The sequence below is a fragment of the Desmodus rotundus genome, chromosome 2, assembly GCF_022682495.2.
Source record: "Desmodus rotundus isolate HL8 chromosome 2, HLdesRot8A.1, whole genome shotgun sequence".
Classification (NCBI taxonomy): Eukaryota; Metazoa; Chordata; class Mammalia; order Chiroptera; family Phyllostomidae; genus Desmodus; species Desmodus rotundus.
In genome coordinates, this window is record NC_071388.1 from 126,206,977 (window position 1) to 126,234,154 (window position 27,178).

Consider the following 27,178-nt stretch of genomic DNA (forward strand, 5'->3'; position numbering starts at 1 on the left):
TTCTGAGGATGTAATGTACAGCATGATTACTGTAGTTAACAATACTGTGTTGTATATGTGAATGTTGTTAAGAAAGTAAGACTTAAAAGTTCTCATCACATGAAAAATTTTTTTACTCTGTGAGGTGATGGATGTCAACTAAGCTTATTGTCATGATCATTTCTCAATATACACACAGTAGTCCCCCTTCTCATCAGTTTCACTTTCCACAGTTTCAGTTGCTCATGGTGACCTGCAATCTAAAAATATTAAATGAAAAATTCAGAAATAAGCAATTCATAGGTTTTAAACTGCACACAGCTCAGAGAAACAGGATGAAAATCACACCATCCCGCTCCATCCCTTCCAGAGTATCCATGCTGCACATACATACAGTACAATAAGATATTTTGAAAGAGATCACATTCATATAACTTTTTACAGTATATTCTTGTAAATGTTATGTTATTATTAGTTATTGTTGCTGATCTCTTACTTTGCCTAATTTATAAGTTAAACTTTATCATGTGTAGGTATGTATATGAAAAATAAAGTATATATAGGGTTTGGTACTATTTGCAGTTTAAAGCACCCAGTGGGGAGTCTTGGACTGTATTCCCTGAGGATAAGGGGGGAATACTGCATATATCAAATCATTACATTACACACCTAAAACTAATGCACTGTTATGTGTCAATTATATCTCACTAAAACTTGAAGGAAAAAAAAGAAACTACAAGGAAACATGTTCTTTTAAATGGTAAAAAATAAATAAATAAGCAAAGATGCTCCACATCATTAGTTTATCACATAAATGCAATTTAAACCAAAATGAGGAACCACCACCCATCACTAGAGTGGCCAAACATAAAAAGATCAAAAACTCTGTTGGGAAGGTTGTGGAGCAACTAAAACTTTTTTTCCTTTTTTTTAAGTATATTTTATTGATTATGCTATTACAGTTTTCCCATTTTCTCTCCTTTTCCCTCCTCCACCCTGCACCCACCTGCCCTCCAGCATCCCCCCCTTATATCTATGACTTGTACATATAAGTTCTTTAGCTTCTCTGTTTCCTATACTATTCTTAACCTCTCCCTATTTCATGCCTACCAGTTATGCTTCTTACTCCCTGTACCTTCCCCCCAATTCTTTGCCTCCCACTCCCCACTGAAAACCCTCTATGTGATGTCCATTTCTGTGATTCTGTTCCTGTTCTGGTTGCTTGCTTAGTTTTAGTTTTTGTTTTTTAGGTGCAGTTGTTGATAGTCATGAGTTTGTTGTCATTTTACTGTGCATATTTTTTTATCTTCTATTTCTTAGATAAGTCCCTTTAACATTTCATATAATAAGGGCTTGGTGATGATGAACTCCTTTAACTTGACCTTATCTGGGAAGCACTTTATCTGCCCTTCCATTCTAAGTGATAGCTTTGCTAGATAGAGTAATCTTGGATGTAGGTCCTTGCCTTTCATGACTTTGAATACTTCTTTCCAGCCCTTCTTGGCTGTAAGGTTTCTTTCGAGAAATCAGCTGATAGTCTAATGGGCACTCCTATGTAGGTAACTCTCTGCTTTCCTCTTGCTGTTTTTAAGATTCTCTCTTTATCTTTAATCTTGGGTAATTTAATGATGATGTGCTTTGATGTGTTTCTCCTTGGATCCAGTTTCTTTGGGACTCTCTGGGCTTCCTGGAAGTCTATTTCCTTGGCCAGATAGGGGAAATTTTTCTTCATTATTTGTTCAAATAAGTTTTCAATTTCTTGCTCCTGTTCTTCTCCTTCTGGCATGCCTATGATTCAGATGTTAGAGTGCTTAAAGTTGTCCCATAGGTTCCTAAGCTTTCCCTCATTTTTTAAATTCTTGTTTATTCATTCTGTTCCAGTTGGATGGTTATTTCTACCTTTTGTTCCAAATCAATATTTGAGTCCCAGTTTCCTTCCCTTCACTGTTGTGTCCCTGTATATTTTGCTTTATTTCATTTTTGGTAGCCTTCATTTCATGACCAAACTCAATCATTTCTGTGACACCCTGATTACCAATGTTTTGAACTCTGCATCAGATAGGTTGTCTATCTCCTTATCAGAAGTTTTGATCTGTTATTTTATTTGGGCCATATTTCTTTGTCTCAGTGCACCTGTTATGTTTTAAAGGGTACTGACCAGGGTGGGGCTACCCTCTTTGCTGCATTGTGGTGCTGTCTGTGGGGGAGGGATCAGAGAGGGAACAATGCTGCTCACTTGCTCCACTCTAGCCTCACTTTCCAAAACACTCTCCTATTAGACTGGGAGTTTCCCCAACTGTTGAAACCCCCACAGTATTTGACAGGTAGCTTTCAGTCTTTAGTTTTCCATTCAGCCAGCCCAGACACACCCGTGGTCCGCCACCTTGCCACAAGCATCCTCTCTGCTCAGCTGCCCATCTCTGCCTCCCTACCTCTCCTACTGGTCTGGGTGAATGTTTCTTTTTTTTCTTTAATAAATGTGTTTTTTTGTATTATTTATTTATTTTTATACAGAGGGGAAGGGAGGGAGAAAGAGGGAGAGAAACATCAACGTGTGTGGTTGCCTCTTGCACGGCTGCACCAGGGAACCTGGCCCACAACTCAGGCATATGCCCTAACTGGGAATCGAACCAGGACCCTTTGGTTCACAGGCCGGTGCTCAATCCACTGAACCACACCAGCCAGGGCTAGGTGAATGTTTCTTTAACTCCTTGGTTGTCAGAGTTCCATGCAGTTTGATTTTTCTGGCACTTCTGGTTATTATTGTTTTTAAATTGGTTGTTATCCCTCTTTTGGTTGTGCAAGGAAGCAAAGAGTTTCTACCTACACCTCCGTCTTGGCCAGAACTCCTAGAACTTTCGTATGCTGTTAGAACATACTGCTACCCTATACCCAAAAGTTTTACTCCTACATATTTACCCAATAGAAATGAATACATATGTCCAGAAAAAAAAAAACTTTACAAGAAAGTTCATAGTAGCTTTACTCAAAATAGCCAAACACTGGAAACAATTTTAAGTGAAGGAATATGAGAGAAATTTCTAGAGTGATGGAAATGTTCTGTATCTTGATAGGGGTATAACATGGGTGTATACTTTTGTCAAAACTTGTCCAATTGGCCCTGGCCAGGTGCTCAGTCAGTTGCAGTGTTGTCCAGTGTCCACCAAAAGGCTTCGGGTTCCATACCTCTGTCAGGGCACATACCTAGGCTGTAGGTTCAACGCCCACCAGGGTACATACTGAAGGTAGCCAATCAATGTTTCTCTCTCATATCAGTGTCTCACTCTCTTTCTCTGTCCCTTTCTTGCTCTCTAAAATCAATAAACATATCCTCAGGTGAGGATTTAAAAAAACATCCAATTGAACACTTAAGAATTTTGCATTTTACTCAGTAATTATTACTTTTAAAATATTGAATTCTACCTAGTAACTTTGCTTTTTGCAGCAGTATGTTTTAGCAATTCTGAAAATGATTTCTGTGCACTCTATGCTTGAACAAAATGAGTAAATAAACTTAATAAAATTCAGGTATCTCCCTGTTGGAGAAGGTAGTTACAAATAAATAGATATAGAAATATAGGTGTGTCTGTGTACACATGCACACAGTTCCATATTAACAATAATTAGCATATCTGGTACCCAGATCTTGGTTTTTGGATACCATTTTCCACTGTAAGGAAGCTGGGCTGCTTGGAGAAAAGGCTTATTTCAATACAGATAAAGTACAAATGAGCCAGAATGACTTCTTATGCTTAAGAGTAAGGAGTACTCAAAATAATGCTATTGTGTTTAATGGCAAAAGACTAAAAGGTTCTGTCCTTACCACTTCTATTCAACATTCTATTTTTAGAGATTTTAGCCAGGGCAGTTAGGCAAGAAAAATAAATAAAAAGCATAAAAACTGGAAAGGAAGAAACGAAATTATTTGGAAGTGGCATGACCTTGTATATTGAAAATCCTAAGGAATCCACAAATAAACTATCAAGGCTAATAAACAGATTCAGCGAGGTTGTAGGATACAATATAAATATATAAAATTAATTGCATTTATATATTACAATGAATAATCCATAAATGAAATTGAGAAAACCACTTCATTTACAGTAGCATCAAAAAAGAATAAAATGCTGAAGAATAAATCCAACTAAAGTATAAGACTTGGACACTAAACTACCAAATATTATTGAAGAAAATTAAAGGAAACCTAAATAAATAAAAAGACATCCTATTGATTTGAAAACAATATTGTTAAATTGCAATACTCTGCACTTTGATCTACAGATTCAATGCAATCCCTATCAAAAAAACAGGTGTGGTTTTTTTTATAGGAATGGACAAGCTCATCCTAAAATTCATATGGAAATGTAAGGGACCCAGAATAGCCAAACCATCTTGAAAAAGAAGAACAAAGTTGGAGGACTCAAAATTTGAATTTTAAAACTTTGTACATAGATACAGAAATCAAAATTGTGTGGTACTGGCTTAAGGACAGACATAAATATCAGCTGATTCATTTCAGTGAGGAAAGAATAGTCTTTTCAATATACTGTAGTGGGACAACTGGATATCCACATGCAAAAAAAAAAAAAGTTGGACCTTTCTTTACACCATTCACAAAAATTAACTGAATATAGATCAAAGACCTAAGTGGAAGAGCAAAACTACAAACTCTTAAAAAGTAGTTGTAAATCATTGTGACCTTTAATAAGGCAATGATTTTTAAATATCACACCAAAACCACAAGTACCCAAAGAAAAAAATAGATAAATTGGACTTTATCAAAATAAAAGTTTTTCTATTTCAAAAGATACAACCAATAAAGTAGTGGGACAACCCACAGAATGAAGAAAGTACTTGTAAATCATACACCCAATAAGTCTCTAGTATTCAGAAAATATAAACTCGTACAACTATAACCAAAAAAACCCCACATGGACTTAAATAAACACAGGGATATGAATAGATATTTCTCCAAAGACACAGAAATGACCAATGAGCACATGAACATTCAGCCTAATTAGTCATTAGATAAATGCAAATAATATCTACAATGAGTTATCACTTTACACCCACTATGATGGCTATAATAAACAAGATGGACAACAAGTGTGGTAAGGATTTGAGAAATTAGAACCCTCATACTTTGCTGGCAGGAATGTAGAATCTGCAGCCACTGTGAAAATTAGTTCCTCAAAATGTCAAACATGGGTTTACCATGGGACACAGCAATTCCATTGCTAGCTATATATCTAGGATAAATGAACATAAGTTCACACAAAAACTTGTACACAAATTTTCAGAGCAGCATAATAGCCAAAAAGTAGATAGAAAGAACCCAAATGTCAATCATCTGATGAGTGGGTCAACGAATTTTGGGATATCTGTATATTGGAATATTATTTAGCCTAAATGAACGAAAGCAACACATTACTTTTAATTTTTATGAAATGTCCAGAATAGGCAATTCTATAGACACAGAGGACAAATTAGTGATTTCCAGGGTCTGGAGGGAGGAGGAAATTGGGAGTGCTAGCTAATGGGAATCGGTTTACTTTGGGACTGATAAAAATGTTCTGGTATTAGACAGTGGGAATGATTACAAAAAATCATGAATATACTAAAGCCCACTGAATTTTACACTTTCAAAAGGTGAATTTTATAGTATGTTAAATAGGCCTCAAAAAAGAAGTGGGCTGCAACCCCAAACCCTAGTCTTCTTTCCTGGAGGCAAATAATGTTATTTGTTTCTTGGGTCCCATTCCTATAATAGACTGTATACATACAAACATGTATTCATGTATCTATAGGTCTCTTGTTAACAGAAATATGAGCATAGCAAATACATTGTCCTAGACTTTTTTCCCCTCTACAATGAAACTTCAAGAACATTCTTCTTTACAATATAATTTGGTGACTATTCTATTTCAGCATATGTAAATATCCCAGGTTCCTTTTGGGTTTTGAATTTGCCATAATTCAGTTTGCTAGTACTCTAATGTTACAAATAATGTTGCAATTAATTTTACTTATATATTTCCATTGCATGTGTATGAGTAGGATATGTTTCTAGAAGTTAAATTTCTGATTCAAAATATTTTTTGTATTTTATTTTGATAAACTGTCATCATTGGTTTACTGTCCTTCTCATTAGATTATGAGTTCCCTAAGGACATGGGCCATTTCTCTTTTGTTGACCAGGGTAATCTAGATTACAGAACATTGCCTGACATGATGCTTTATGTATTTGTTGATGGCCAAGTCCATGGGCTTTGATGTACAGCATGTCAAATGGAAATTTCAAGCTATACCATTCAAAAAACAGACAATCATCCAGTTTATAGAGATAGGAATTGTTTGGGGGTTGTTTTCTTTTCATTTGATTGGTTTTTTGTTTTTGTTTTTGTTTTTCTTTTTTTTCCTTTCAACTCTAGTATGTTTTCAAAAATTATGATATCAAATGCAATGTATCATTCTAAGAAATACAGAATCCTTAATTTCATCTGAAGACATCAGCATGTTTTATTAAACAAATGTCTGCTTCTTATATTTGAATGTTCTTTATTTCAGTTATTAAAAAAAAAAGGTCAGGGGTTGGGGAATGGGGGCTGAATTGCAACTTTAGGAGATCTCATAGCGACACCTGCTGGAGAAAATATCAGAATACACTTTGAATCCATTAAATTATTAAAATTTTAGATGAGTGTTTCTATTAATCAGGAAGAAATTTCATATTTTACCATAAAGTGCTTGTAGTAACTAAATATAATTAAGTTTACAGGAGGTTCTTTGATATTCTAAAAAATTACTGATAAAAATATATTTCCTTTTTTCAGGATAAAGTCATCTTGGGGACTGATTACCCCTTTCCACTAGGTGAGCTGGAACCTGGAAAATTGATAGAATCCATGGCAGAATTTGATGCAGAGACAAAGGTATATGCCTTTTATGACATGGATTTCTTTCTGTTTTCCTGCTGTAATTGTGCTTGGTTTCAGAGCACTTGCATGTGTGATAACAAAGGACAGGGAATCATTACACTTAATATTCCTAGAATTGTTACTAGATCGCCAGAAATAGCTGAACTATTAAAGGACAAAAAAAAGTTAAGAAGCTGAAAGAAGCCTAGTACATTCATGAAGGCCAGGAGGAAAACTGCAAAGAAGCGTATCATAGTAATATGTTTCTGTTTGCATGTTAGATGAATAAGAAGAAAAATGTCTACATTTTTTCATTTAACATGTCTGTTACAAATCTACCAATCTCAAAAATTGTAATCATTCTAATAATTTGAATACTGATACTAAATTCTTGATTAAAAAGGACCCAAGGACCTCAAATAACTAGGTTTTTTTCTTTTGGCATTTGACTTTTAGGGTGGGTAAATGTGCCATAATGCTGCCAATGCCTATTCTACCCCTTAGGCTCCTGAACCAAGAAGCGTTAAAATGAGATAGATGCATTGTCCTCAGATTCCCTCTCCCTTGCCATACTTTCCCCATCCCACCCTCACCTCCCAACAAAACAAGTTCTTCCTGAGGGCTTCACCACCAATCACTATCAGGGGGGTCAGAGATGGCCACACACCCAAAAACGTGTGGACATATGAACTCTTAACAAATCTTACAAAAGTCTTAGTCATAATCCTATTGTATAATTCTTGGCTGTCTTCTAAACTAGAATACAAAAGTTCTATTGGTCTCTAATTCTCTGCTCTAATCATTAAGGATTAAGCTCATCAAATCTTTTCAGTAGTCTTAAAGCACATTAAAAGATGCCAAGAAAAATCCATTGTGATGTTTACTGGTTGCAAGCTATGAACTGGGAAACCTCAGACTGCTTTTACACAGGAAGTTTCCCCTTTGGCACTTAACCACCTTAAAACACTTAAAGTCTCGAATTGTTAAATATTTTCTTATTAAAGTAGGAAGCCATAATAAGATATCTTTTTACTTTTTTTACAACAGAGTTTGAAAATAAAAAACTTTCTATAAAATTAATATAAACTGAAACCAGATACCCCCAAGTATCCTGATTAAGAGTTTAGTGGAATAATAATTATTTTATGTCTCATCATTTAATTTTATGTGCTTATCATTTTCAAGTTTTAAAATAACATAAAAATTGTATACTGTCACAAATTCAAAATGACATTTTGTATAAGATTACTCATTGCAACGTTGTCTGTAATAAAAGATTGAAAACAGTCCATAGGAGAATAGTTCACACATAATAATAAATCCATACAATGGAATCTATACATCCATAAAAACACTAAAAATCAGTTTCCAAGATATATTAAGTTTTAAAAGCAAGGTGCCAAACAACCCGTATAGTATATTTCCATTTGTGTATAGTATACTATCCAAAAGAATATCTCTATACATAAATAGAAGTATTTGCTTATATGTGCATAATATACCTCTGGAATAGCAGACAAGAAACTGATGGCTGCACAACTCTGTGAACATACTAAATATCACCAAATTATACACTTAATGGGTAAATCATATGGTAAGTGAACTGTATCTCAATAAAGCTGTTGCACTGTTAAGTAAATAAAAATAGATTCCATTACAAAAAAAAAAGATAGCTATCTCTCAGAAGATAGCATCCATTTTATAACTTTGAATTTTCAACTCTGAAATGATCATGATATGTAGATACACATTAATGGTATGGATGTTATACAATCCTATACATGTTTCCTTCCACCCTCAGCTAAATGCCTGACCTTTGCAAATTGGATATCTATCAATTAGGGTATCACAAAGTTACCTCCAAAATCACAGGAGTTCTTTCTGTGGGGTTGATCTAGTTCATACATGGGGAGAAGGTGAAGAAAAATCTGGCAGTCCTTTTCTCATGTGAAATAAATAGATGTACATATCTGTGCAATATTCTGAAACTCTCCACCTACTTCACTTTTCTTGCCCTGAAAGGGCTTACCTTGTGGGGGAGGGAGGGTGGGAAAACACAGTACCCGTGCCTAGAAGCTGAGGGGTGGCCACACGGCTTCTGAGTACTGGCACCAGCTCTTTTGTCCCACAGACCTACACTGTATGTTTTCTCTGTTTTGCCTCCAATAAGTCTTTAAAATCTTTGAAAACTTTTTAAAGAGCATTTTCCTAAGAGGGCTCTCCACCTTGTAATTTCCTCCTTTCCTCCTCCTTCCAAACATAGATTTCAAACATAGATTTCAAATAGTGGGGCAAAATATAGGTGAAGAGGATTTTGGTAAGAGCGTCATTGTTTAACCTAGTATTTTTCTCTCAGGCTGAGGATTTGATTTTTTAAAAAACATGATAAAGACACTCAATGAAGTACTTAAAAACAACCATTAAATAATGCATTAAAATAAAACCTTTTCTTTTCTTTTTCAGGACAAACTCAAAGCTGGCAATGCCCTAGCATTTTTGGGTCTTGAGAGAAAACTATTTGAATGACTGAATTTACTACAATATTTCAAGAAGATGGGTTTTTTTGTTTTAAAATATGTATCACACATGCATACTAAAATCCTATTTGAACTATTTTACCCAGAAATAGAATATCCCTGAGTATCCTAAATCATTCATAACAAAATGACTCACATTTTTTCACTCTGAAAAGCAGTACATGATTTCACATGCAAACCAAAAACGATTTTCTGAGCACTTTAAAAATTAATAACAGAAGCAAAACACAAAATGTCATTAATGCTTTTTATGGAGAAAGACCAAAACCAGACTCATCCTAGATGGTTCAAGTTGGTTCTTACTTTGACAAGTATATGTGCCTAGAGCCCAAATAACCCATTTTTATTCATTTTAAACACCTTCCATTGGCCCAGAATTGGGCTGGGAATACTTTAGATTTCACAAATAAATGTATGTATTTCATAACCTGTAGAAGCTTATAGTCAAAATAAGGAGGCAAGTCATAAGTTCATGCAATAATTACTAAGTAATGCAATGTGAGTGTCACAGAAGTTTCAGTAAAATTCATTTGGACTCAAGCTTTTGGGAAAATCTTCACAGAAGTTGGAATTTGGGATGGGTCTAGAAGGATGGCTTAGACTTCTTTAAGTTGGAAATGGTAAACAGATAGGAAGGCAAAACTATGGGAAAACAGGTTTCAGATTGAATGAGAATTCATCTGCTCTGGAAAAAATTACAATCTATAATTTACTTTTACTGAGCAGTAAACTACTGAGCAGAATGTGTGAAGACAGCGGTGGAAATCGAGAGCAGGGAAACACCAGGGTAGCCTCACTTCACTGATGGTCCTGCCTGGGCTGCTAAAAATAAACTCAGTTCTGAGAGGGGTGATGAGTACCTGTGGTTTGTGTACTTCTGGATGAATTCCAAAATCAAATATAATTCTTCAAAATTACCTCCTTGCTTTGATTAATACTCCCATTAGCCCAGAAAAATCATGAGTTAAGTATTGGCATGTAATTTATGCTAACATAATTTTTGCTAAATTATGTCCATCCCATTATTTTCACTTTAATTAGTTCATTGTTCCATCTCTTTCTTGCTCCTCCTATTGCTTTCTAGAACTTTACCCACCCACTAGTCTGCTCATTACTCCAATCTGCCTACAAGAAAAAAAACCAAGTTTGAACAAAACAGCAATAAAAAGTATATGCTATTTTTTCCTTCCCCATTATTTGAGGAAAATGTCCATTCCTTCTCAAATATTCTATATTTGACCACTTTTTAACATGGTGTTTAATAACTTTTATTATGAAAAGTAACCAGGCTACTTTAGTCAATATCATAGATAGATGACAGAGAGATAGGTAATGGGTAAATTCATATTCATATTCACAGAGTATTTATGTGATGTGCCAGAGCTGTAGCATTGTTCCAGGAACTTAGGATGTAGAAGTAAATAAAAAGGATAAAAGTCCTTCTCTGATGAAACCTATAGTATCAAGGGTAAGAAACATACATAAAGGAGAGAGAGGAAAAAGAAACAAGGAATGGAGAGGAGGGAAGAGAGAATGAAGGAAGGAAATTTGTCTTACACTGAGAAATTAAAACAGGGAAATGTATACAGAGTAACCTAGGGGAGGATAGGGAATAAGATATTAAATAGTGAGACCAGAGAAAGTCTCTTTGAAGATTTTAACCTAAGACTTGAATGATAGAATAGTAATAGTTAGAAAGCCCTTCTCTATACCCATATTAAAGAGGAATTTACTCATCTTTTCTTCTAGTGCCTGCATAGTTTCATTGTCTTATAGTTAAATCTTCGATCTAATCAGTGTTGGAGTTATCCTTATGTAGGATGTGAGGAATCAATCTAATTTCATTGCAGCACTATGTTATTCCAAAATACTGAAAACTATATACATTGTCCAAATGTCGGAGACTGAACAAACTATAGTGCACATACATGCACACGTACACACACATATGTACAGATGCCTGGAAGTCAACCTTGATTTCTTTCTTTCCTGGCATTCAGTCCATCATCAAGTGCTACTGGTTCCATATAAGACATCTCACAACCCCATTCTAATTCTACTACTTTTGCCCAAGTCACCATGATTTCTTGCCTAATCTCCTTAATACTAATCTTGACCCCTTACATAATTCCCTGCACAACTGCTGATATGTTTTTCCTTTATTTCTTTTATTTCCTTAAAGATTTTATTTATTTTTAGAGAGAAGAGAAGGGAGGGAGAAATAGAGGGGGAGAAATAGAGGGAGAGAAACATCAATGTGAGAAACATTGATCAGTTCCCTCTCATACATGCTCTGACCAAGGGACAAATCCACAACCCAGGCATATGCCCTGAGCAGAATGGAACTGGCAACCTTTTGCTTCGTGGAATGAAGCCCAACTAACTGAGCCACACCAGTCAGGGCTGGTTTTTCCTTTAAAAAACAAAAAACAAAAAAACATAACTCAGCCCTGGCTGGTGTGGCTCAGTGGATTGAGCGCCAGACTGCGAACCAAAGGGTTGCTGGTTCAATTACCAGTCAAAGCACATGCCTGGGTTGCTGGCCAGATCCCCAGTAGGGGGCACATGAAAGGCAATCACACACTGATGTTTCTCTCCCTCTCTATCTCCCTGCCTCCCCCTCTCTCTAAAAATAAGTAAAATCTCTTTAAAAAACATAACTGAGAGTATATCACAGACTTATTTTTAAAAATCCAATGGCTTCCTATGAGACTTATAAAAATCTAAACTCTTGACCATGGGCTACTTATCTGACCAACTTTACATCATCATTTCCTACCTCTTTCTCCCTTGAGCACAAACTCTGCTACAAGCTCTTTCCTGTGTAAAATCAGTAAGGAAACGTCAGCTTTAAACAACACGTCAAACCAATTGGACTTAATAGATATATATAGAACACTTGGATCCAAAAACAACAGAATACACATTCTTCTTCTCAAGTGCACATGGAATGTTCTCCAGGAAAGGTCATATGTTAGGCCACAAAACAAATCTTAATACATTCAGTAAGATTTAAATCAGATCAAGGCATCTTTTCCAAACAAAATAATATGAAACTAGAAATCAATTACAAGAACAAAACTGGAAAATTCACATATATATAAAGATTAAGCAACATACTACTGAACAACCAGTAGGTCAAAGAAGAAAAAATAAAAATAAAAAAAGACAATGACACCTCGGTACTTGCTGGCTTCAGAACTTGTCAAACCCTGTACTCATCACATTTTGGCAAGAAAAAAATGTTTCAGCACTCAGCACTTGCTCGGGACTCATTGCACTTGCTAGAACTTGTATGAGTCATGACGCTACTCCACAAGAGAAAATGCTTCATCCTTCAGTATTTGTCGGATTTGGCACTCATCACGAGTTCCAGAATGAATTAACATCAAGTACCGAGGTACCACTGTACTTTGAGACAAAGGAAAATGGAAATACAACATACTAAAACTTATGGGGTACAGCAAAAGCAGTTCTAAGAAGGCAGTTCATAATAATAAACGCCTACATTAATAAACAAGAAAAATCTCAAACAACCTAACTTTACCCATCAAGGAATCAGAAAAAGAACAAATGAAGGCCAAGGTTAGTAGAAGAAAAGAAATAAGAAAGATAAGAGTAGAAATAAATGAAACAGAGATTTAGCCCCGGCTGGTGTAGCTCAGTGGATTGAGTGCGGGCTAATGAACTGGCAAACCAAAGGGTTGCCAGTTCATTTCCCAGTTGGGGCACATGCCTGGGTTGCAGGCCAGGTCCCCAGTGGGGGCCATGTGAGAGGTAACCGCACATTGATATTTCTCTCTTTCTCTTTCTCCCTCCCTTCCCCTCTCTAAAAATAAATAAATAAAACCTTAAAAAAATGAAATAGAGATTTAAAAGATAATAGAAAACAGCTGGGTACTAGACTGATCACTTTGTAAGTTATATAAATGTCTAATTGCTACGTTGTACACCTGAAACTAATATAATATTGTATGTTAACTATTAACAAAAATTAAAAATGTATTAAAAAAGACAATAGAAAATAATCTCCTGATTCTGGAGATTATTATGCTAAGTGAAATAAGCCATCCAAAGAAAGACAAATGCCACATGATCTTACTTATCTAATGAACAAAATAAACTGATAAACAAAATGGAAACAGAGGCATGGATACATGGAACAGGCTGACAGCTATCAGAGGGGAGGTGGAAAGGGAGGACTGCGTGAAAGAAGGTGAAGGGATGAGCCAAAGACCATATATGCATAACCCATAGACACAGACAACAGTGTGGTGATGGCCAGAGGGAAAGGGGCAGGGCTGGGTGGAGGTGTACAAAGGAGGGGGGGATGGAAACATCTGTAATAGCATCAACAATTTAAAAAAGACAATAAAAAAGATCAATGAAACTAACTCTGACTTTTCTGTGCATATAATTCTGAGGACATTTATCCTCTGAGATGTAATTAAACTTATCCATACTTTAGACATATTTACTTGTGCAGCTGAGTAGATTTATTACCATTTACCATGATGAGGAACACTATGTGATAAACAGGCTTGGGAAGGATGCGAATTAACAGTTCCATTGTTGGACTTCTTATATTTCAGATGCTTCTTGGACATTTAAGTAGCAATGTCTAGTAAGCAGTTTGGTCTACTAGTCAGCCTGGCGAGTTCAGGAGAGAGGTTGGAGAGAGGTCATTAGTGTATAGAAGGTATTTAAAGAAATAAGACTGGGTGAAATCACCTGGAGAAAAAGTAAAGGAGAGAACCAAAAGAGCCCAGGACTAACTCATGGAATTTGCCAAAAATTGGAGATCAGATGGAGGATCCAGCATTGGCACTGAGTAGTAGCCAGTGAAATAGGAGGAAAACAAACAAACAAAAATGCAGTATTCTGACGTCAAGGGAAGATAATGTTTCAAGAAGTCCTCACAGGCTTCAGGCATAAAAAAAAAAAATCAAAGCTATAATACTATGGTACTTTACAGACTCATATGCCCAAATGTAACTCAATTTCTTTATCCCAAAAGTAAGTCCCACTTCCTAAAATACAAACTCTGAGTTATGGCATCACCCAGTCACCTATATCCTCTCCTTCATCCACATCAAATCTGTCAACAACCCAATAAATACTACCACTTTTATATCTTTTCTTATGTTTCTTCCCTATGGCTTCTAAATAAAGTCAGGCCCTCATCTCTCACCAAGAGTATAGAAATAATCTCTTAGACTTCCAGCCAAGATGTAGGCATAGGTAGACACACTGTGCCTCCTTGCACAACCAAAAGGACAACAAATTTAAAAACAAAAAACAACCAGAATTGCCAGTTCAAACAATTGAACTGTATGGAAGTCCGACAACCAAGGAGTTAAAGAAAAAACATTCACCCAGACCGGTGGAGGGGCAGAGATGGGCAGCCAGGCACAGAGGACTCATGGCAAGGCGGTGACTGGCAGACAGGACAGTCCCACATGCAAGTGCAGATAAACCGGGAGGAACAACTGGGGAGCGAGACAGACCATGCAACCCAGGGTTCCAGCGCTTTATTTTGAGGGAAAATAAAGCCTCAAAATCTCTCAGTGAAAAAACCTGTGAGGGCTGAGGTGGCGGGAGAAACTCCCAGTCTCACAGGAGAGTTCGTTGGAGAGACCCACAGGGTCCTAGAATGCACACAAACCCACCCATCTGGGAATTAGCACCAGAAGGGCTCAATTTGCTTGTGGGCAGCTGGGGAAGTGACTGAAAACCGGCCAAGAGCTGAGCAAGCGTATTATTCCCTCTCAGACCCCTCCCCCACATACAGCACCATAACGCATGGAGGGGGATTGCCCCACCTTGGTGAATGCCTAAGGTTCCATCCCTTACTATGTAACAGGCATGCCAAGACAAAAAAAAAAAAAAAACATGGCCCAAATGAAAGAACAGATCAAAGCTCCAGAAAAAATACAACTAAGCGATGAAGAGATAGCCAACCTATCAGATGCACAGTTCAAAACACTGGTAATCAGGATGCTCACAGAAGTGGTGGAATATGGTCACATATTAGAGGAAAAAATGAAGACTATGAAAAGTGAAATAAAGGAAAATATAGAGGGAACCAAAGTGACAGGAAGGAAACTGGGACCAAATCAATGGTTTGGAGCAAAAGGAAGAAAGTAACATTCAACCAGAACAGAATGAAGAAATAAGAATTTCAAAAAAATGAGAAGACACTTAGGAACCTGCAGGACAAGTTTAAATATTCCAACATCTGAATCATAGTGGGTGCCAGAAGGAGAAGAGGAAGAGCAAGAAATTGAAAACTTATTTGAAGAAATAATGGAGAACTTCCCCAATCTGGCAAAGGAAATAGACTTTCAGGAAGTCCAGGAAGCTCAGAGAGTCCCAAAGAAGTTGGACCCAAGGAAGCACACACCAAGGGACATCATAATTACATTACCCAAGATTAAAGATAAGGATAGAATCTTAAAAGCAACAAGAGAAAAGGAGACAGTTGCCCACAAAGGAATTCCCATTAGACTATCAGCTGATTTCTTAAAAGAAACCGTACAAGCCAGAGGCTGGAAAGAAGTATTTCAAGTCATGAAAGGCAAGGACCTACATCCAAGATTACTCTATCCAGCAAAGCTATCATTTAGAATGGGAGGGCAGATAAAGTGCTTCCTAGATAAGGTCAAGTTAAAGGAGTTCATCATCACCAAGCCCTTATTATGTGAAATTTAAGGGATTTATCTAAGAAAAAGAAGATGAAAAATATGAAAAGTAAAATGACAACAAACTCACAACTATCAACAACCGAACCTAAAAATAAGAAAAACAAAAACAAACTAAGCATACAACTAGAACAGGAACATAATCACAGAAATGGAGATCACATGGAGGGTTATCAGTGGGGGAGGTGAAGGGGGATAGAGGGGGAAAAGGTACAGGAAATAAGTAGCATAAATGGTAGGTAGAAAATAGACAGGGGAAGGTTAGAATAGTATAGGAAATGTAGAAACCAAAGAACTTACATGTACAACCACCCATGGACATGAACGAAAGGCAAGGAATGCAGGTGGGAGGCTGAGTGCAGGGTGGAGGGGAATAAATGGGGGGAAAATGGGCAACTATAAAAGCACAATCAATAAAATATATTTTAAAAACATGAAAAATTAGAATCAAAATGGTTAAAATTAAGTGTGAGCCAGTACAAATATAAAAAAATAAATAGGTTATGCTTAAAAAAAAAGAATTAAGTTGCTGGGTCTGTGTCACATCATTCACAAAAATAAATTCCAGGTACATTGAAAAAAAAAAGAATCTCTTATTTATACCTCTGTCTGACTTAATCTGGTATAATCCATCTTCCACCATGGTGCCAGAGGAAAATTTCAAAAGTATATATCTGATCATATTACTTTCCTTCTCAAAATTTCTCACAAACTAAACTGATGGTTTCTAGGTTTGAAAATTTCATTGATCAATATATCCCCCTTTTAAAAATTGTACTTATATCCCTAACAGGGCACATTTCTCATTTTAAATTGCAATTGTTATCTTCCCAACAGACTGGGACTTCCTTGAGAGCAGGAACTATGCCTTCATGCACTCATTCACATGCATTCAACAGTACATATTGAGCGCTTATTATGTACCAAGAACCATGCTGGGTGCTGGGATAATGTAAGCAAAAAAAAAACATGGTTCCTGCTCTCAACAGTGCTTTTAATCTAGTTAGGGAGACAGGTCTCAAAAAAGCAACAAATCAGTATAAAATTGCTACCAAGAGCTATGAAGGAGCATATAGTGTGTAGAGAGCTTATATTAAGGGATTTCTGCTAGTGAGAGTTGAAGACAGACTTTCCAGAAGAAATATTGCTTAAGATGGGATAGAAAAAACAGGGAAGAGGTAAAAGAAGACAGAGAAGAGTGCCAGACAGAGAGAATAGCATCAATGACACCCTTCTGGCAGGAGAGAACATGGCAAGAAATAAGGCCACTGAGGCTAGAGGTAATAAAGCAAGATGTTCTTGGTATAAAATGGTGAGATCACATGAGGTTGTAAGTCAGTTAAGGAATTATCTATCAAAAAGCAATGAGGTTTTTAAGTTAGGGGTGACATAACTAGAGTTCAATTTTGAAAAGACCCATCTGTCCCTAAAACAACACTGCTTATAACCAGAATCTTGATAATGACTCTCAGGAAAATCACTTTTTGTCTGAAATCTCCTTTGTTATCTAGTGTAAGTACTCCAAAATAAACCCCTGACAAAAATATCCCCGCACCATCAGATTCCAGAGAACAGCCATCCATAGGCATTCAAGCATTTCGCTTCTTTTTACTCTACCTTTGCCCGTCTTTCTGACCTCTCCTAAAAAGGAAGCCAGTTCTGACTCAATTCAGTTTATATTTTCCAACCAGAAAACTTGAACCTATATTCAAGCAATTACTTAAGATTAGCTTAATTTATTTAAAATAAAGAGATAATTCTGAGGCTTTTTTCCAATCAAAATTGAACAAAAGTGTGTTGAAGTTTCTATTTCTGGAGTGTTTTATCACTGCTCAAAACCTAATAAAAAATATGAAACTTATTTTTGAAAACTCAATAAAAATATAATTTATTTTTGAAAAGTCAATACATTCTAATGCCTTTGAAGTCATTAGAAGAGTTCAAAAAAATCAAATTCAACCTATGTGTCCCAGAAGGAACCAATTTTACCTGTTTGTGTATTCTTGCAAAGATAGTCTATGATTATACAAACATTTTCATGTACATATTCCTTTATTTTTCTGAAACAGTAGCATCTTGCTTTTTTCCCCTGCTTAATACTTTGGGGGTGGTTCCACAATAAGCTGCCTTCTTTTTATATATATATGTATTTTATTTATTTTTTATTTTTCAATTACAGTTGACATTCAATATTATTTTGTATTAGTTTCAGGTGTACAGCATAGTATATGTTACAAAGTGTTCTCCCCAATATTTCAAGTACCCACCTGACACCATACATAGTTATTATAATACTATGAACTATATTCCATATGCTGTACTTTCCACCCCCTTGACTATTTTGTTACTACCAATTTGTATTTCTTAATCCCTTCTCATTTTTCAGCCAGCCCCCCAACCACCCTCCCATCTGGCAATGGTCAGTTTGTTCTCTATGAGTCTGTTTTTATTTTATTTGTGTACGTTTAAGTTGATAACTTAAGATTGAACACATCCTAAAGTCCTACATTTTTACCACCCCCCCCAACATTTAATGTTTTTCAGGTCCCAATTTACATGTTTTTATCTTTTGTGTCCATTAAATTATTGTAGTTATAGTTATTTTAATAGTTTTTTAACCTTCATACTCACTTTGTTATTAACCCAGCACCTTTACATTATTCTTATACTATATATTTATCTTTACCTGTGAGATTTATGCTTTCATATGTTTTTCTGATACTAATTAGAGCCCTTTCTTTTCAGCTTTAAAAAGTTCCTTTAACATTTCTTATGAGGCCAGTCGAGTGGTGATGAACTCTTTTAGCTTTTGCTTGTCCACACACCTCCACCTCTCCTTCACTTCTGAAGGACTTTGCCAGGTAGAGTTTTCTTCGTTGGGAGTTGTTTTTTTCTTTCAGCACTTTGATGCCTTCTTTTTAATAGCTAAATAAGTATTTCATTGCATAGATGTATCATAATCATCAAATCCTGTCATAAACAACCATGCTTCCAGTCTTTTGCAATTACAAACACTTGAAAATACCCTTATAATGTGAACATATTTTCATATGCTTATTTGCCATCAAATAAGCATATGTCTGTTCACCTCACCTTTGTGTCTGTTCACCTCTTTAGCCCATTTTCAAAATAGATTCTTTGTTGTCTTCTTGTTTTATGAGTTCTTTGCGTATTTTGCATAAAAGTCCTTTATCAGAAATGTTATTTTGCAAAGATTTTCTCCTTGTATTTTCACTCTCTCAACAGTGTCTTTTGCAGACCCAAGGTCTTTAGTTTTAATGAAGCCCAGTTTTTTTCTTTCATGGATAATGCTTTTGGTGTTCTATCTAAAAATTCATTGCCATTACAAGGTCACCTAGATTTTCTTCAGTGTTTTCTTCTAGAAGTTTCATAAAGACAATTGTTGTGTAAGATAAAGATCTGTGTCTAGATTCTTTTCTTTTTTGCATATGAATGTCCAGTTGCTCTGGAATCATATGTTGAAAAGGTTGTCCTTTCTGAATTGAACTGCCTTTGATCCTTTGTCAAAGGTCAGTATACTGGATTTGTGTGGTTCTGTTCTGGGATCTCTACTCTGGCCCATTGATCCATGTGTCTTTTCTTTTGTCGATATATGCTGTCTTCATTACTGCAGCTTTGATGTTGGCTAGTCCAACTTTTTCTTTGGTATTATGTTGGCTATTTGGGGTCTTTTGTCTTTCCATATACAGGTTAGAATCAATTTGTTGCTATCTATAGAGTAACTTTAAAATTTTGATTGAGATTACATTGAATCTATAGATCAAGAATTGATATCTAATGATAGTCTTCTAATTCATGAACCAGAATAATCCTCCATTTAGATCTTTCATTTCCTTAATCAGAATTTTGTAGTTTTCTACATATAGATTCTGTACATGTTAGATTTATACCTGAGTATTACTTTTTGTAAACCGTAGTTTTAAATTTCAAATTCCAATTGCACACTGCTGATATATATTGAATCATATAAGTCTTATATTTTATAATCTTCCTATAATTACTTATTAGTTGCAGTTTTTTGCTTACACTTTGAGATTTTCTACATAAACAATTGTGATGTGTGAACAAAGGGAGTTTCATTTTTTCCTTCCCAATGTTTACCTTTCTTCTTTTCTTATTTTTTTTTACTGGTACTTCCAATACAATGTTGAGAGGAGTGAGGAGAGGAGATATCCTTGACTTAGCAGGAAAGTTTCTAGTTTCTCACCACTAGGTACAATGGTAGCTGCAGAGTTCTTACAAATGCCTTCAAGATGAGGAAGTTCCCTCCTATTCCTAATTTGTTTAAAGCTTTTATCGTCATGAATATTGGAGTTGGCACTTTATAAACTTCGCTTTAAATCATTCCTGGAACTTCTAGGCAACGTAAGATGTGAGGCCAGCAAGAAATGGAGCTACTCCGACAACTCTCCATGATAACTGCCTACTGCAACCACATCAATAGCTGGATTCTGTAATGTGGTGGGGACAGACAGAAGCAACATCCAGCAGTGTGCTGAGCATAGGAACCCCCAAATGATGACAAAAACCTGGAGTTTTAATCAGAAACTCACTTAAAAATAATACTAGCTGCCTTTTAGAAGTATGTCTGACTATACTCTGTAGTGTTAAATTTTTTAATTTAGAAATCTTCATACACAATAGGCGTTGGCTCAGACCTACTCATGCCCAGAGTGGAGCTCTGCGGCTCTTTCTTACATGAACTTAAAAGTTAATTAACAGACATGTGCGGTGTTTCTGTATTGAATACTAAAAACAAAATTTTTACGCAGCCTCTCTTGTACTACCTGCTTCTCCTAACCTTTTAAAAAAATCATAGAGAAGTTTAAAAACACTATTAATATGGACTTGAAACCTATTCTAGAAAGTCAGCTTCTCTAGGTCCTAATTGCATAACCTTTGGCGAGCAATTAACAAAAGACAAACCAATGGCCTGCGTGGCTGTGGGACTCAAAACAAGATAACGTCGGAAAAACACTCAAGTGCGACACACACGTGGGGCGTTATTTCTTATGCACAGTTTCCCATCCCAGCTCGGTCCTTCCTAGAGCCACCGGTTGGGCTGAGGCTGTCCTGCCCACGGGAGTCGAGAGCCTACGCGATCGCGTGGACCAACGTCAAAGTGAAAGCTCTAACGGGTCGCTGAGGAGGAAGGTTTTTCTACTTTTAAAGCGCCACCACACTCCGGACCGAAGAACCCACCAGCATTTCAGTCCACCGACGGAGCCTACAGCACAGCCGCCCCACCGACCGACCGCCAACCCCTCTCCCACCCTACCCTAAACCAACCTCTTCCTTCCTCTCCTCCCCGCCCCTTTGCCTCGCCAATCCTACATCCGGCATGCACTGCGCCGACCTTTTCCTTCCGCCGACCCCCACCTTCGGGCGCTTCCAAATGACAAGGGGCGCGGAGCATTATGGGCCTGTACGCGAAAGCGAGGCAGGAGCTGAAAAAAAGAAAGCAAAAGACTAGGGAAAGCCGATAGGGCGGCCCCCGCGCACGCGCGCGGCGACGGCTGGGGCTGAAAAGAGGCAGGGCGCCGTCTACGGCGAGCGGAGTGGGGCGGGGTCGCGGGGCCTTGGCGGGGAGTCCGCGAGCCGCAGGGGTGGGGGTGTGGGTTAGGGAGCGGGCGGAGGAGGAAGTGTCATGGCGTCGTGCCGTGGAGCTTCTTCTCGCTGGTTCTTTACTCGGGAACAGCTGGAAAACACGCCGAGCCGCCGCTGCGGAGTGGAGGCGGATAAAGAGCTCTCGTACCGCCAGCAGGCGGCTAACCTTATCCAGGAAATGGGACAACGTCTCAACGTGTATCCTTTCCTGTTCTTGGCCCTCCGCTGCTCACGCCCTGTCCCCCTCAGTACTCGCCCTGTCTCCGGGCTTCGTGTCCCGCGAACATGGCGCCGCTGCCTTCGGTGGGGCTCGGGCTCCGAAGGCCGCGAGAGACCAGCGGAGGAGGGGGGAAAGAGAGGAGACCGGGAATGCGGTTTGGGAGGCGGCGTTGTGTAACCTGTTTAGGGCCGCGCGTGGTGGTGGCGGCGGGGCACGGAGTATCGCCGAGACGCGAATCAGAGGATTATCGCAGATGAGAGACGGCAGCCTGGTCTTCTCGTCCGTGAGGGGATGGGAGGAGGAAGGTTAGCGATGCTGAAAGGCGTCTTAAGTGTTCGCAGCCTTTCCCCGCGCTCCTCGCCTGTTTGATGGCGGTTCTCTTGTACCTTGGGAACCCACTGGAGGTCTTTATGTTCTTGGCGTGGTTTTGTACAAATGTGAGCGCGCGTTTCAACTGTTTGATTTTGGGTTTAGTCAGTTGTAGCTATTGATAAGTCCTAGTTGGGCTCGCTTAGCATAATATTAGAAAGAAATGTTCAGATGTGTCACTACTATTAATTTGGCGTCGAGCCTTCACCACCCTGACAGGCTTTATTATTTTAACGAGTTTTGGTTGGTTTTTGTGTGAACGGGAATTTTCTATTAAAATTGTTTTGGAAATGAGATCTTGTTTTTCTCACATATTTCCTAAATGTAACCTTTCAGCTCTCAGCTTACAATAAACACTGCGATTGTTTATATGCACAGGTTTTATATGTACCATTCTTTCACCAAATTCAATAGAAACGTAAGTACTATTTTATTGTCTGTTTTTACTACAACCAAATTTTAAGTGAGTTGTTACGCAGAAGAAAAAGTTGGTTATGGATTTTACTTCTGGATTCAGTGTTCTAATAGTGAAGGTAAATCTCATGATAAATGTTTCAATTGGCAGAGTTTCTGGGATTTTTTTAATTTTGTGATTACAAGCTGCCAGACACTGTGTTAGGTTCTGCCAGGTCCTTTGAACTAAAAGATAAACAAGAAACATTTCTTTAGTTGAAGGGTTATTAGATCGATATTCATTTAAATTTTATACATATAATTTCAATAATTTCAAATAGTAATATACAATGTAGTTTGGGCGAGCCTAATCATTGTGTTGTACATCTTAATTGTATCGGACTCATATTGTTTGAAATATTGTGACTAGGACCTCATTCAGTTGTAACATTAGTTTGAAATGACCTTTTGAAAGAATTAAATGTTCACCAGAAATATTTCATTTGCTAACACGATAATTCCTTAAGATGTTAAACATTCCTGTTTATCACACATTAACGTTAGTTGTCTGCTTAAATTTTTGGTGATTCAAACGTCAAATCTTGCTTCCAACATTATGTTGGGGGCAGGGGGTAATTTTGAAGTAAAACTTCTCCAATACTAAGACACTGATTTTGAACATGGTCTGTAAATATGGCAAATTTAGTAATGGCGTTTAGTCGAAGTTTTTAAGTTATGAAAGTTGTGAATTTGGTTTGTTCTTTTCAGGGTAAGATATATGCTATGTTGCATCTGTTAACAAAGAAAATTATGTATTGTTTAGAAATATTTAACCCTACCTTAATTCTCACTGTGTTTTTGGGTTTTTTTTTTTTTTATCACAGCTGTTTTTAAAATGCTATTCCAAAAGGTATGGGTAGAAAAATGGAGCAGGGAAGACTTTATGCTATTTGTGGATTGTCATTAGGACCTTTGTGCTAAGAAAACAGTCTTTGAAAGGTCCTTAGTTTTTTTTTTAATTAAAAGGAAAAGCGTCATAATTTAGATTGATTCCTGTTTTAATATATTCTGATCATAAGTCTGACTTGGTTTATTAGATTGTCATATAGGTTTATCTTGAACAGTATATTTTTTGATATGCATTTTGGTCTCCCATTCTTTGTTGCTTCTACTCTTTCTCTCTTAAATTTGCATGATTCTTGATCTGCTTCCATTTTCCTAGTATTTACAGTGCAAAGAACTTAGGTCAGTGATGGTGTTGTGAAAGAGAGAGGAAGCTTTTTTGGTAATAACATTTAGGTTGAGAGAATTAAAATTTTTTAAATATTTTTACTTGTTTATTTTTAGAGGGGGGAAGGGAGGGAGAAAGAGGGAGAGAAACGTCAATGTGTGGTTTCCTCTCTCCAGCCCCCTACTGGGTACCTGGCCTGAAACCCAGGCATATGCCCTGACTGGGAATCAAACCAGGACCCTTTGGTTCACAGGCCAGCACTTAATCCATTGAGCCACACCATCCAGGGTGAGAGAATTAAATTTTTATTTAAGTTGTCTCCAATGGCAGTAGTGAACTAATGTATAGTAACATAAATGTGGCTTTCCTTTAGCCCTGGAAAATGCTGGTAGAAATCAAGTCAAAATAGCTCTAGGAATTCTTTATGTGGTTACAGATGTCCCATTTGCTGAGTCAGGCTTACTTTTCTTCTTCCAAGAAATGATCTCTCCATAACACTACACTTCTCTTTTGGAACCCTCCTTCTTTCATAATTTGTCTCTGGCCTGGTTGGTGTGCTTTAAAACAACTATCTTGCTTACAGCTAAAATTCACAGCTTTAAGTTACTGGTGAACTTCAGGTCATTCGCGTTCTAACTTTCACTATTTTATTTAAACGCCATTGTTCAATAAAAAGGTAGAGTTTTAATTTTTATTACCCTACTTAGTGTCATCTTACATGTGTGTAAGTAAACTTCAGCAATTTACATTGACTTATTATTAGGATAATTGAAATTTGATGTTAATTTCTATTTTAAAAAGTAGCATTCCACCATTCATATCAAATTGTTTTTACTTTTGCTATTAAATCAAAAGTGGTTTTAATATTTCCGTTGGTGCACTTACATCAGTTATACAGCCTCATTCTTTTATCCTTTTCCCCTATTCTTGTAGGGTGAAGGGGGTGGTCTCAAATTAAATGTGAGTCACTTTTAAATTCATACTCCCCCACATCATTGGAGGGGAAAGTTTTATAGGATTACAATGGAATGAGATAATAAAGTAAACTTACTAAAAGCATGAGTCCTCACAAAGTAAACTGAACATCACTGAGTAAATTAAACCCTAACACTTAAATTTTAAGATGTTGATGACAAACTATATCTAGTTTTAATAAGTATCATGCATTAATTATATTAAAATATTTTTTACTGTTTATGTGGTTTCATTTTTCCCACATTGACAAATTTTAAAAGTAAAAAATTCTGTAAAACCTAAGTGCTGTTGTGTTGAATGAAATCAGTTTCAACATGTTTTGTGACCCAGAAACACTTTTGTCATTGAATTTCATTGTCATTTTCTTTTGGAGAATTGGATCACGATCAGCAGTAAATGACTTTTGTATGTAACCTAGTTAGATAAATCTACCCTTTGCTCTCTGGATGCAGTGAGGTTTATGTAATTGGGATTGGTAATGAAAGAATGGCTCTTGGTGGATGAAGCTCAATACAAATCTAGTAAAATATAAAAGCCTGTGAGCCAACCGTGCCTCCAAGGTGTATATTGTGGGAGAGCATCCTCCCCAAGGTCAGTCTTAGATTAGATGTTGACCCAGTTTCTCTTTAATTTGTTTAGACAGTTTTATGCACTAACTTGGTTAGACAAGTTTATGGTGCATTTGTTTTGTGTATTCCAAGTCTAATGAGTTCTCTTAAGATCAGGTTGTAAAGAGCACACTCTTCTCTGAATTTTGGTGGTCATGGTCTGTTGTCATAATACTTCCCTTAGTTCCTTTGCCTATTTAGAGCTGCAGCAATCAGAACTGTACATAATATGCCAAATTTAAGTGTACCGTGATTCTGTTTAAGGTTCCAAAAGTACAAGGTTGGTTAAGGACAATATTCAAGATTAGGGATTTTAAGGAATGATTGTAATGACTTCTAAAAATGAATGCATCATCTGTCTCTCATCTGAGTTTGATTTTATGCATCTACGTTCGATTGGTCACCTGCTATACATAGCAAACTTACATTTGCTTGTGCTAACTTTGGATTACTACTTTTTGCTGACACTATTTATTAATCTTTTCTTAATTGACTTGGCTCTTCTTGACTAGTAGATATAATTTGAAAATTGGAGGTTTTTTATATATCTAGAAAAGGGTTTACTATCTCTGTTCTTTGATAATACAGCATTCTCAAAATTTTTTAAAGTGATTTTAGAGGGAGGGAGGGAGAGGAGAGAGATAAACATGGATTTGTTGTTCCACTTATTTATGCATTCATTGGTTGATTCTTGTATGTCCCCTGACCGGGATCAGACCCTCTTTTAAAAGTAAATTTTATCCACTTTATATTGTGCTTATTTATAATCAGGTTACTCATAAAATTGTCAGTCATGATTGCCTTTTGTGAAGGAGGACACTTGGTGGGAATTGGTTAGCCAAAGCGTTTTGCTTTAAGTTTTTATTGTGAAAGCTCTAATTTTTCTTGAACATAGCAATGTAGATAAAACTAAATGTAAAAATGCCACCCCCCCTCCAACACACACGCATACATTCAAACTACAAACCAGAAGGTAAGCGCTGTGAAGGGTAGGGTGTTTTTGTTTTCTTTCTCTTTGGCTTTGCTTACTTGTGTACCATTACCTCTCAGAGCAGATATTCAACAACTATTTACCAATAGAACGGATCAAATTTTGTTACCTATAGCTCTTTTGAATGAGTCCTTATATTTTCCTCTATACACATTTTCCCCACAGACACACTTAAATGTTGTTTTTTTTAATTGAAAACAAATGTAGGCATCTTGTAAATGAAAATGATACAAAAAGGGATATGATAAACTTCTCTCCAATCCAAGTGTCTAAGCCTCCTGCCCTACAGCATGTTAGAGTACTTGTGTGCCCTTCAGAAATACATTTTGATTGTTCAGGCATGTATGTATGTATATTTTTCAGCACAGAAATCCTCCCCACACAGTTCTTAGATCTAGCACACAGCAGCACACAGAATTGGACTCATCCTAGCTGGGGTAGTGTGGCTGCCTCTGGGGGAGTAATTTTTAAGATGGCACCAGAAGGGATAGTATATTTAGACTGACCCAGTGGATCTAAACTGGGGGCAATTTAGCCCAGTTGACAGTGTCCACAGACATTTTTGGTTTTCATAATGGGGGAAAGGGGTACCAGTGGCATCTCATAAATAGAAGCCAGATGCTGCTAAA

General features: G+C 36.9%; 2 protein-coding genes across 6 annotated transcripts in view; both read left to right on the forward strand.

Annotated features, from left to right (window-relative positions):
- ACMSD (aminocarboxymuconate semialdehyde decarboxylase) overlaps positions 1-9,583 on the forward strand; it is a 69,505-nt gene extending 59,922 nt beyond the window's left edge. For both annotated transcript variants that reach the window (XM_045203184.2, XM_024569727.4), the window contains 2 exons: positions 6,813-6,911; positions 9,360-9,583. In XM_045203184.2, the coding sequence (XP_045059119.2) occupies positions 6,813-6,911; positions 9,360-9,422 (162 nt within the window). In that variant the 3' untranslated portion in view covers positions 9,423-9,583. The remainder of the gene's footprint in view (positions 1-6,812; positions 6,912-9,359) is intronic.
- A 12,187-nt stretch (positions 9,584-21,770) lies between these two features.
- CCNT2 (cyclin T2) overlaps positions 21,771-27,178 on the forward strand; it is a 44,644-nt gene continuing 39,236 nt past the window's right edge. For 3 of the 4 annotated variants that reach the window (XR_002975647.3, XM_024569593.3, XM_024569594.3), the window contains exons 1-2: positions 21,771-21,960; positions 22,688-22,769. Coding sequence is in view for 2 of the 4 variants with exons in the window: in XM_024569593.3 (XP_024425361.2) it covers positions 21,803-21,960; positions 22,688-22,769 (240 nt within the window). In the remaining 2 variants the exon portion in view is untranslated. The remainder of the gene's footprint in view (positions 21,961-22,687; positions 22,770-27,178) is intronic. The other variant, XM_045203020.2, reaches the window with a different exon arrangement.